The 12265-nt window shown below is 49.9% G+C and overlaps 1 protein-coding gene across 1 annotated transcript; it reads right to left on the bottom strand.

The window, feature by feature from the left end:
• Window positions 1-6670: 6670 nt before the first annotated feature.
• Window positions 6671-10660, bottom strand: LOC123156518 (probable beta-1,4-xylosyltransferase IRX14). The gene is made up of 3 exons (XM_044574639.1): window positions 9624-10660; window positions 9000-9548; window positions 6671-7157 (listed from the first exon to the last, which is right to left on the bottom strand). The coding sequence occupies exons 1-3, from the start codon at window positions 10469-10471 to the stop codon at window positions 6962-6964; spliced, it is 1593 nt and encodes a 530-aa protein (XP_044430574.1). The 5' UTR covers window positions 10472-10660; the 3' UTR covers window positions 6671-6961.
• Between the last annotated feature and the right edge of the window lie 1605 nt (window positions 10661-12265).

The following is a 12265-nucleotide window of genomic DNA, read 5'->3' on the forward strand; positions in this document are numbered from 1 at the left end:
GCTATATATGAGAGGCCTAGGATACAAGTGTCCTACTAGGACACGGCTCCATATCCTATCTAAACACAATACAACTACAAGTCCAACTGTAACCTACCTCGTACACTATATTCGACACAACTCCAACAAACTCCACCTTGGCGAATATACTCCATCACCCTAGATTTGTCCATGCGTCAAACTTCCATGTACATTGGACTTGAGCTTATCCCATGAGTACCGCTGCTACTCCAAAGACTCCATGCGACTCCACCTGCAACTTGTAGTCCCTTCTTTTCTTGACCATAGTCAACACTCGAGCAAAATTAAGTCCCTTGTTACTCAATTTGTGCTCCCAACTTCCAGAGTATCTGTTCAACGCCATCACACACTAATCACTGACCTGCGTGAAAGTGAACAACTCACATATTGAGTGTCACACAGAAGAGTTACCTGAACTCAACATCACCGCTCCTTTCTTGACTGCATGTCTGAAACTTGAAGGAATTTCACCATTGCTTGTAGTCATCCCAAGTCAAATTCGTAGTTGTCTCACCACATGTATGACCACCAGAGCCCTAGCCCGTCTCCATGCCCCGTGCATACCGCACACCTCGCCGCTATTACCGCGTCAAGCCTCCGCTGTCTCGGTCGATTCTCAAGGGCCGCGGACCACACCACTCAACCCCCACTGCAGGGTACCACCGATCTTCGTCGACCGGTGACGAGTTTGACGCTTCCATCAGACCACTGGGCTCCATTCCGAACTATGTGTCACTCGCTTTGCCCGCTGAAATAGGCTTTGACTCTCTGACGTCTTACGCCGTAGCCCCTCAATCAGCACCGAGTGGAGTCCTCTAGACTCCAACTCCCCCTTCAACATGACTCCATGGTAGATGATCAGTCCATCCTTGCGTCCTGTCGACTTCAAGCTCTCATGTGAGCACCGTCTTGAATCAACCCCGCGCCATAGTCTTATTGAAGGCGCCAAGCCCTCGGGCATGTGCCACATGTTTCCACGCCCAGAAGTCGGTCACCCATCAGCCTCACGCTCCTATGTCGTAGTCGCCGATTCCACCACCGTCTTCTGTACCAACTGACTTGCGTCGATCTGTCAGACTATCCAGTCCAACCCAGCCGAACTTGTTCGACTGCAATGACACGCTTCAAGGCTCCCAAATCATCTTCCGTGAATTTCCATTCATCATATGATAATTCCATCTTAGCTGACATGACTTCCCGCAATGCCTTCAAGCATCCTTGTTGTGCCAACAATCTTTCACCCATGTCTGCCATAACCCAAGGTTTTCAGTTCCATTGAACTTCTCCACCTCAAACCCGATGCCCGATGACGTCATGATTCTTTGTACAGCTGACCTTGTGAAAAATAACCGAGCTTCTTTCCACGATGCCAAGGTACATAAACAAACCTAACGTGGTCACCTCCCAGTACTAGTAGCAATTCAACCAAAAACTTTTGATCTTCACGTATGTAAGAACATGCGGTGCCCCCATGTTTGGTTTTGGCAATTGATGACAATCTCTATGGACTAATGGTTGCCTTGAGTTATATTTGAAGGGTTTGTCCATAGGCTTTTCTTGGAGTCCATTTGTTGGTTTCAAGGAGAGTTTGTGATGACCAAGTTGCTATTAAGGAATTATCCAAAGATTGGTCTTATTAGTGTTGAGCTTATTGCAAGCATGTCTTGAAGAAGAAGATTGTGTGATCATTCATGTTTACCTTCAAGACATCATCCAAATGAAGAGAGTTGGAAAGATTCAAGGTTGATCAAGACTAAGTCAAAGAATGAATCAAGTTGATCAACACACAAAGCATAGAAGATGTACCGAGAGGGATCAAGCGATCCCATGGTATGGTAAGCATGGTCAATTACGCTTTGTGTACTAACCCATGGTCTTCGTGAGAGTTCTTTGTGGGGTTAGGTTGCGGTGTGGAAGCTCAAGTTGAATCATCATGAAGAGATCATATGCTTGAAGCTTGCCATACATTGTGGCGACAATGGACTTGTGAAGATGTGCAGAAGAGTGGCTCACCCATAGTGGAGTATGGGGGAGCAATCAACTAGTCCTCTTCGAGCCAATGCAATCAAGAAAGGTGGTCCAACTTGAGGGAGTCAAGATCGTCATCATCTAGCTCAAGTGGACCATGTGCAAGGCAAAGGTTTGCCCTTGATAGGTTTTCTATTTTTCCGGTCTCATGGTAGTTGTGGGAGACCGGGTTATAGGATCGTTTGCCGTACTATCAAGGAGGGCTCTCGATGAGTTGCTTGATCGTATCGTTCGTAGAGAGCTCAAACCATTGCATCCTTGCATCATCTTTATTGGTTCTTGTTTGGTTCTTCTCCTTGTGAGATTTGGAGCTTTTGGTCATGTTCATGACAAGCTCGTGTTCATCAAAAACGGAGTTCACATGCATCTTCTATGATGTTTTCGATGTTGGAGGGTATGCCGGTTCTTCTCTGTTGGAGGTGTCACTCCTTTGTTTGCTAAGCATACCTCCCCTGCCTCTTCTTCTATAACCAGTCGTTGTTTTGATGCTACTCGTTGTCTTGTTTCAAACAAGCTTGAGTTTGCTCAATTCGGAGCTCATATGAAGAAGTTATGGCAGTTCTGGTTTTCCTTGGAGTATTCTTTGTTTTTGTGGTTGAGGCATAAGGTTGGCCCCAGTGGTAGTACCGCGACCACAGCGGCAGTACCGCCGAAGCTCCCCAGCGGTAGTACCGCTCTCAGAGCAGTAGTACCGCTCCAAGCGGTAGTACCGCTCTCCGAACGGTAGTACCGCTTGGGATTTTCGGCCGTAGTACCGTTGTGTGTCTAGGCTACTTCCGCCTCGATTCTCGAACGAGTTTTTCGTGTCGGGTTTTGCGGCACTAAGGGAGGTAGTAGGAGCGGTAGTACCGCCCTAAGCGGTAGTACCGCTCTTCCCTAGCGGTAGCACCGCCCTGGGGTCAGGACCCTGGCAGCGCGGCAGTACCGCTGGGTTGAGCGGTAGTACCGCCCGGAGCGGTAGTACCGCCCTTCCCTAGCGGTAGTACCACTCTGTGCGGGGATGTACAGTGGGGTAACGGTTGGATTTTCCCCCTCCTATAAAAGGGGGTCTTCTTCCCCAATGGACCTTATCCTTTGAGCTCGCGTTCTTCCCCCATTGTTGACCTTCTCCGAGCTTGCTATCTCTCAATCCCTCCATGGATTCTTGCTAGTTTTTGGGGGGAAAGAGATAGGATATCTAGATCCACATTTCCACCAATCACTTTCTCCTCTATGTGAGGGGAACCCCTTGGATCTAGTTCTTGGAGTTCTTGGTGTTCTCCTTCTTGTTCTTCCTCTCATTTCTTCCCTAGCATTAGTTGCTTTGGTGGGATTTGAGAGAGAAGGACTTGGGCACTCTATGTGCCCTTGCCATTGCATTTGTGCATCGGTTTGAGTTCTCCACGATGATACGTGGAAGTTAAAAGTTGAGAAGCTTATTACTCTTGGGTGCTTGGTGCCCTTGAGCTTGTTCATCTTGGGTGCTTGGGCGCCCTAGTCGGTTGGTGGTGTTCGGAGCTCAATCATTGTGGTGTAAAGCTCCGGGCAAGCGTCGGGGTCTCCAATTAGGTTGTGGAGATCGCCCCGAGCATTTTGACGGGTTCCGGTGACCGCCCCCAAGGGTTGCCAAAGTGTACGGGTTCGGTGACCGCCCCCAAGGGTCGCCATTTGTACGGGTTCGGTGACCGCCCTCAAGGGTCCCTTAGTGGAATCACGGCATCTTGCATTGTGCGAGGGCGTGAGGAGATTACGGTGGCCCTAGTGGCTTCTTGGGGAGCATTGTGCCTCCACACCGCTCCAAACGGAGATTAGCATCCGCAAGGGTGTGAACTTCGGGATACATCGTCGTCTCCGCGTGCCTCGGTTATCTCTTACCCGAGCCCTTTACTTATGCACTTTACTTTGTGATAGCCATATTGGTCTTTGTCACATATCTTGCTATCACATAGTTGCTTATATTGCTTAGCATAAGTTGTTGGTGCACATAGGCGAGCCTAGTTGTTTTAGGTTTTGTGCTTGACAAATTAACCGCTAGGTTTATTCCGCATTTGTTCAAGCCTAAACCGTAATTATTTTAAAACGCCTATTCACCCCCCCCCCCTCTAGGCGACATCCACGATCTTTCAACGTATAGTTGCTCTAGCTCAACTCCCGATGCTGCTATTGCTTTGCCATGTGCGTGCTTTCTGATGTATGCGTATCAACCAATGGATTTCATCTGCTGATTTGATCTGTTGCCTCCATCTGTGCCGTACACGAGGACCTGGTCCTCCTTTTTTTTCAAACAAATCTCGTAAGCACTCGATCGGATCTGCACTGCAACCGTTCCACGCAGCGTGCCAATTGCCTAGCCAGCTTTTCCATGCCTGGCCGCGTGTACCTGCGAGCCCCGCCTGGGCCAGCCCGTACTCTTCGTATGCGCTGCCTAGGGTTGCCGCTACGTCAGCTGCCAACCAGCCGATCGCGATCCTTCCGCCGCGATGCTTCCAATACTCACCGATGACCGCGGTACAAGATGACTTTCATGGAAAACTTGCTTCCCATCCGAGCAGTAGCTTCGGCCGAAGACTAATCTTCTGCACTTCATCTCCGTGACGAAGTCAACGGCAATCTTACTCTAAATCAACGCACATCGACCTTCCGTAACCTTGCTCTGATACCATTTGTTAGAATAAATCCGAGGCATACCGTCGATCATTCGAAGACCAAGCAATCACACAAGCACGACACCGAGATTTGTTAACGAGGTTCACCGATATGGCTACATCCAGTGACGGAGCTAGAATGAAATGATTGGGCGGGCCAGCTTAGAAAAAGCAGATCGTTTTTTTCCATCCATGCCCATTTCACTCTTCAGGCACATTGGTTTGTAGCAAAGCTGGGCGGGCCATAGCCTGGTTTTGCTTGCACTAAGCTCCGCCACTGGCTACATCCCCGGGGCTTGACTATGGGCGCTCCTCCCCATGACACCGTCACAATACCGCACAACGACCACCCGGGCGCCGGCACACGCCGCCGGCTCCCCCTTGCGCGCATGTGCTATTATGCTGGCATAGGTTACAACGTGTGTCTAGCCCCGCTATATATGAGAGGCCTAGGATACAAGTGTCCTACTAGGACACGACTCTATATCCTATCTAAACACAATACAACTATAAGTCCAACTGTAACCTACCTCGTACACTATATTCGACACAACTCCAACACAGGGATCATTGATAACATACTGTAAAAAAACATACTCCCTCTGTTCCTAAATATAGGTTTTTTTAGAGATTTGAACAAGTGACTACATACTCCCTCCATCCCGAAATACTTGTCATCAAAATGGATAAAAGAGGATGTATGTAACATATTTTAGTTCGAGATACATCACCTTTTATTCATTTTGATGACAAGTATTTTCGGACGGAGGGAGTACAAAGCAAAATGAGTGAATCTACGCTCTAAAATATGTCTACATACATTCATATGTTGTACTCCATTTGATATGTATAAAAAGACTTATATTTAGAAACGGAGGGAGTAGATTTTAAATACTTACATTTGATAAAGATAAAAACAAAAAAACATCACGATTTCAGCACAACCCCCAAAGGAAGGGAAGTCAGGCTGCAAGTGGACGCGGGCTGCCCGCGGTACCCACGTAAAAGCCCACATAATCCGTGTTCGTGGACACCCAAGGATAGAGCGACTGGATATGTGGGATAGGTGGGAAGTCAGGCTGCAAGTGGACGTGGGCTGCCCACGGTGCCCACGTAAAAGCCCACATAATCCGTGTTCGTGGACACCCACGGATAGAGCGACTGGATATGTGGGATAGGTGGGTTTGTCCTGCGGCGCCCGCGAGCCCACTTCCTTCTCACTTCCTCGAATCAGGGGCCGCCGCCGTGCATGACCACAACGCCGTCTTCCAACTCCGCCATAGCCGCCACGGACGCCGCCACAGCGTCGCCATCGTCCGATTCTGTCATGGTCTGTCCCAGTCCGCCATGGATGCCGCCGCAATGTCGCAGCCCAGCTCCGTCAAGGCCGCCCAGCTTCGCCATGGACGACGCATCTTTGCTATCATCACGATCTTGAAAAAAGCCCCGCGTTTGTCTGGTGCCATCCACAAGCAGGGACACACATCCATCTCTCTGGTTGATCAGTCATTTACTCATTCTCTACCCGTCCATCCATCTTCCACAGCCGTGTGGGCGGCGACAACTTTAAGTACACCAGATCCATGTTTTGACAGTGCATGATGTCCAGCTTCAGGTAACTTGCCGATGCTCGCCGGCACCAGAAGACCTCGTGTTCAACAATCACTATTCAGTATACGCATGAACATGAACAATTGAATATTTGTATATGCTGCCTAACGTGCCTGTACGCGCTCGTACTTGGCTGCTATTTGAGCGCATGAACATTCATTTCCAGTCATGTTGGTGGGAGGTGCGTTACCCGCTAAACCCACTTATCCCGTGTAAAAATATGCAAGCAGATGCGGGCTTTCCACCTATATTATGTGGCAGATGTTGGGCGCGGGCTTTCCACCTATATTATGTGGCAGATGTTGGGCGGATGCGGGCTTCCCGCGGACAGTCCCACTTGCAGCCTGAAAGGGAAACTATGCCTGAAAACACTGATCACACAATACTTCAGAGTCGACATGCGTATAGGTCATCCAGAATTCAGACACCATTTTCTTGAGACAACAACTGCGGTGTTATATTACAGCACAACAGGTAGAGCTACAGATAACGAAACGGTCTTCTAGGAAGACATATCCCAGCACGAGAGCGTCGTCGTCGTTGCCACCAGAGCAAAACATCAGGAAACAAAAAAATAAACACAATACCCACTAGATCGACTGGACATGCCTCCTATTGCAGATACCGCGGGTGTAAGGTGATGTGAGATGTACATTACATGGTTTGTTTATCCTGCCTCAGTTGTGGACGTCGCCCTTCCGTTTCGTGGTGGTGCTTCGGGGCCGAGCTGACCTGTTGTTGGTCCTTGGCAGCTGCCTGTCCTCCTGCTCTTGCTTGGCGTCTAACATCTCCGATGAGACATCCATGGTGGTTTCTGGCCATGGTGTGCGCTTGGCGGGAACAACAACTTCCAAAGGTGGCTCAATCACCCACCTGCAAAAGAAGAATTTAAGTTATTACAGCCTAAAAATGGATAATTTCAACTTAGGTTATTACAGCCTAAGGAAGAAGAAAATTGAGCATGCTTAATTCAGAAGACAAGAGAAGGAAAAACCTAAGAAAACAAATCTGATAATCAGAGTTGATAGGTTAGCAGAATCTTATATTTGACTGCAGTGAAATCCAGAGTTTTTCTCAAGACCTTTTATTCCTCAAGTCTCTCACGAGGGCTCTCTATGGCACATGGTTTTGGAGACCAAGACTAACACGAGGAATGGGTCTTTTTCTTCCGCCTAACTATTTTAAGGAAATGTTCTTAAACGGTTAAACCATTCAATTTGACGATGCTAAACTACATGACAACGCAGGGTCTAAAATTTAACACTTATGTTAACAATGATATATTCAAACATTCTTTGTTCTAATGTTGCCATATGGCACCATGCCCGTGTAAGAGGTCAATCTCAAATATTTACATAAAAATAGACAGATATTGCAGCTACGAAATACTCCTACTTAATTTTATGCTGGCTCTAATGCGTGCAGATTGTAAATGTGTGTCAAAGTGTATACCAGAATCAAGTTCCTTTCTGAAACTAGTATGAAAAGGAAAACCAAGCAAAACTATCATAGGCCTATAGCGCTCACATCCCAAAGATTACTTTAACAGTACTACAAGCACAACACTAAAAAATCCTAGACCAGAATGGAACTCTTTGGTTGGGGGTAATTAGTGTGAGGTAATGGGAATTAAAAGGGTAGGAGACTTCAAATCTATTGTTTGGTTAGGGGGATTGGGAATTTATAAAGGAATAGGCATGGGACTTGAGACTCCAACTCCCACAGTTTTATTAACAGGGGAGGGGGTGGGAGTTGGGAGGGGATTGTTTGTGAGTCAATCTTAACCCTTCATCATAACTTATGTTCACTTCCCTGGTCTAGTCCCTCGTCAATTCCCATGAACCAAACAAGGGAATATAAATTTTCCTCAAATTCTCACACATAATTCCTACCATGCGCCAAAACAGGGGATTGGGAATAAAACGACCCATCCCATGTCTAATCTCAATACAACTCCCTAGACTAAACTCCCATTCCCCTTCCCAAATATTGCCAAACACGCTGTTAGCCGAGACAGGCTAGAGGGTGGGCAATATTGGCTATTCTAAACTGGGTTTTTTAAGATTATTCATTTAGAAAATCACATGTAACGAAATCTGACACCACTCAGCCCAACATAACCATACTAAATATGGGCAGTATTGGAGCCAGGGAACTTTTGGAGCCGGGGCGATACAGCAGGATTAACTATCTGGGTGTCCACGATACAGTGGTATATATATATATATATATATATATGACAATTCTTAAAATAAATTCAACAATCAAGCACATCACACGGGCTTGATCAGCTGCCCCTTGTGGGCTGGACCTAGCAGCCCTGAAAAACAAATCCCTCATACATTCCTGAGACGGCCACCAGCAAGTGCCCATGCCGGAGGTGCGTGGTGGCTGTGCCCCTGGAAATGGCCGTTCTATTGCTGGATCAAACATACATTGACGTTTAAGTTCCATGGCAACTGCAAAATAGTTGGCTTAGGTCATGTTTTCATGGTGTACCCTTCAAATAGTGAGACTGGGCTTGTAACTACCAAGTCTGGTCAGGCCTAACTGACAGAAAGGGTTCTCTATGATCTGTGGTTGCATGAGGTGTTTAACGTATTGGACAAAAGGTGAAGTGTCCTATAGAACATCATAATACTTTCTGATAAGAAACAGGAAAATTAAAATGACCAGCAACACATAACAGAAACAGGGTCTAAAACAAAATCTTACCCTTGTGGAAACTTGCTGTCGGCCCGGGCTTCAACACGGAGCCACCAAAGTAGGACCTTCTTCCCACAGTTGCCCAACGGTTCAACATAGGACGCATCGTTCAAGAGAGTAAGAGGATTTTCAATCTCCTCCCCATTCTCCCCCACAGCATCAAGATCCTTCACCCAATCAGGCTTGCCCTCTGCCTCCTTCCACAGCATTCTCGAGTTCATCACAAACCCAGCCCACTCCAAACCCTTCGGTAGCACAGGCGCTGCCTCGCCAACCACCGTGGCGGTCTTCCCAGAGAACGGCAACGTGTTGAATGTGTGCCATCCAGCCAAATGCCCGGAAGAGTTGCAGGCAGGACCCTGGACTGGAAGTGGCATGTTCTTCTTGTCCTCTTCGGTAAGGCGTGGCTGCTCTGCTGTTCCGGTGTGCGCAAGGATACCCACAGACACTGCGGCCATCCACTGGACCTTCTGCACCTCATCGAACAGCTCCATGCTATGCACGTTGCTGTCATCGGCAAACACAACTACACCGTCCATCTTCCTCTCCCGGATCACCCTAAATGACAGGAGCAAACCAATCATCCTCTGTTACAGGTAGGCAGGCTATGTGGATTGAGTAGGAGGTGCATACCGTAGGGCGTGGAGGCGCATGCGGTTCTCAGTGGCGTGGCGGTCGGCCCATTCGAGGGGCATTTTTTCCGGGAATGGAACGTGGACGAAGGTGAGGTTGGAGCGCGCAAGCATGGAGGCGGTGGCGTTGGTGACGCCGCCGGCCTCGACGACGATCCAGGTGAGCGGGTAGGGCACGTTGCGGAGCGAGTGGAGGAGGCCGGTGAGGTGGAGCGCCTGGAAGGCGCGCGAGTAGGTCGGGGTGACGACGAGCACCGGGCGCGCCTCCCTGACGCCGTACCAGCGGCGCTGCTCCTCCTGCACGCGCTCCATGATCCGGTGCGCGCGCATGACCTCGACGGGGTCGGGGTGCGGCCAGGGGCGGATCCGAATCCCGTGGCGGCCGACCACCACGTGGCTCTGCGTGCTCCCCGCGGCCTCCTCGAGCGCGGCGGCGGTGAGGTTGTCCGGGTTGGACGGGGGCGGGTTGCCCGCGGCGGCGAAGGAGAGGGTGAAGGTGTTGGTCGTGGTTGTGGTCGTCGTGGTCGTCGTCGTGGTTGTCGTGATGGCGCGGAGCACGGCCGACTTGTTGTTGGAGGTGGCGGCGTAGAGCGCGCTGCTGGAGAAGAGCAGGAAGAAGAGCAGCCTGGAGAAGCGGAAGCCGAGGAAGAGCGAGATGAGGCAGCAGAACGCGTGGAGCAGGAACCAGAAGGTGGAGGAGGAGGCGGTCCGCCCGCCCGCCCCCGCGCCCGCGCCGACGCCGTCGGGCCCACCCGCGCCCTCGGCCCCGACGCCGCCCCCCGAGGAGCGCGCCGCCGACGCCGCCGCCGAGCGCCGCAGCTGGCTCTGCGGCAGCAGCTGCTTCATCATCGCCGCCGCGGCCGGATCTGGTGCGCCACCGCCCCGCGCTGTGGATCAATCGGCCGTGGCGATCGCTCGTCGGTGGGTGGATGGTCTGCGGCGATAGGTTTTGAGGGGGGAGGGGAACACGGGGGGAGGTAGGTGGTGGGTGGAGAAGTGCGGTGCACGAAACTGCGGGTGCGGTGGCCTGGCTATCGTTGGTCAGTGTGGAAAAGGGAGGAGGAGGGGAGGGGATGGGATGGGTTTGGTGCCGGACGGGGACGGAGGCGTGAGGGAGGCCGAGCCCGAGCGCGTCGGGTCGGGGTTGGGGTTGGACGGGGAGGGGAAACCGGGCGGAAGGGGTCGGGCCGGACCGGGCCGGCGGGTCGTCAGCGTTTCCGCGCGTGTTCGGCGGGCGGCGTCCTTGTCTTTTCCACCTAGTTTTTTTCTATCTCTGCTTTTTTTTTCTCTTTCTCTATACTTTGTACAGGAGTACGAGTTATTACATTATTTCCTTATCATTTATATACTGTATATTTTTTGGCACCGCATGGGACATGTGGTTGGCAAACTTAAAATTTGGCAAAATTATTTTGGCACTATGTTTTCTTTCCAGTAGCGTTTAAAATTATTTTATAGCCGAACGTTTACAATGATTGACGCGGCTGCAGCTGGGTCGGCGCGGGTAGGGCTCCTGGTCTGTGACAGGCTGCCGGTGCCAACCGTGTTTGACTTGCGAGCAGAAAGCGTAGTGTCGGTTTGGGCGACTCGCTTACGACTCCTTGCTGCTGGTTTACCATTGTTTTCAGATAAAATACAACAGACTCGCCAGCTATAGGCGATTTTGTTTGGTCCAGGGTTTTTTTTTCTTGGTCCAAGCTCCTCGCCTAAAATTTCCTAGTACTCTTTTTTTTTTGTTCTTGATGACGAGTGGCAGTGGCGAGATCGACATGGAGCGCAGAACAATATTGCTATTTTATTTTGGCAGGACAATCATTCTTTTGACTTTGGAATGCAGCCTGGTTGTGCCCTTGCCCCCTCCACATGTCAGGCAGAGGGGAGAGAAAGAGAGGGGTGTGCTGAGTATGAGGATGAGGGAAACAGCCCGGGCCATCGGATCCTTATCCTATGGTTCAGACATGCCCGTTGGCAAAACGAAAAACAGTGTGCCAAACAGACACCCCCGAACATGAAGCTGCATTTTAACCTCGACGACCACGAATGACATTTCTTTTTATTTGAGTGGACGCGAATGGCATTTCTGCATCGCTATTTATTTATAGATAGTAATCACCAACCAGCCCCCACGCAGAGGGAGAGACAGGTATGGCCCCAGATTGTACACATGAGAAGGTGATCTCTAAGGGCATGTACAATGGAGGCAGTACCCTGCTACTGCCCCATCTGCCAACAGGATAAAGAAAATCTGAAGCTACATGCATTACAAAAGTTACACAACGCATGGGGTGGTCTCATGTATTTTACTAGGTCCCATGATGACTCTCCTGTCATCAACTTTATTTGCATGTAGATCGATTTTTCCTCACAGCACATTCTCTCCCTTCCCTTTCTCTCATGGAGGACCACACTTTTTGGCTGAAGAAGCTAGCTCCCCTGCAAGCTACACCAAGCCTCTGCAAGCTATAGTCTTTTCTACCAATTTTTTCCACGGCGGCATTCATCCAACGTGGAATCATGGGGCATGTGTCCAAACTGGACCATTGGCCATGCCCTAATCCACCAAAGTGAAATTAATACCACTTCCACATGGAGCCAGACAGGGGCTCTACTAATCAGAAAAGGCCTCTCCCACATAAGGCTCCC

The sequence above is a fragment of the Triticum aestivum genome, chromosome 7B (genome assembly GCF_018294505.1).
Source record: "Triticum aestivum cultivar Chinese Spring chromosome 7B, IWGSC CS RefSeq v2.1, whole genome shotgun sequence".
Lineage (NCBI taxonomy): Eukaryota > Viridiplantae > Streptophyta > Magnoliopsida > Poales > Poaceae > Triticum > Triticum aestivum.

Excerpts from the sequence above, each read along its gene's own strand:
- LOC123156518 (XM_044574639.1), bottom strand. The coding sequence starts at position 10,471 with ATGATGAAGCAGCTGCTGCCGCAGAGCCAGCTGCGGCGCTCGGCGGCG. Across the intron at positions 9,549-9,623 it reads ATGCGCCTCCACGCCCTACG|GGTGATCCGGGAGAGGAAGA; the intron begins GTATGCACCTCC and ends CCTGTCATTTAG. Across the intron at positions 7,158-8,999 it reads GACAGCAAGTTTCCACAAGG|GTGGGTGATTGAGCCACCTT; the intron begins GTAAGATTTTGT and ends CTTCTTTTGCAG.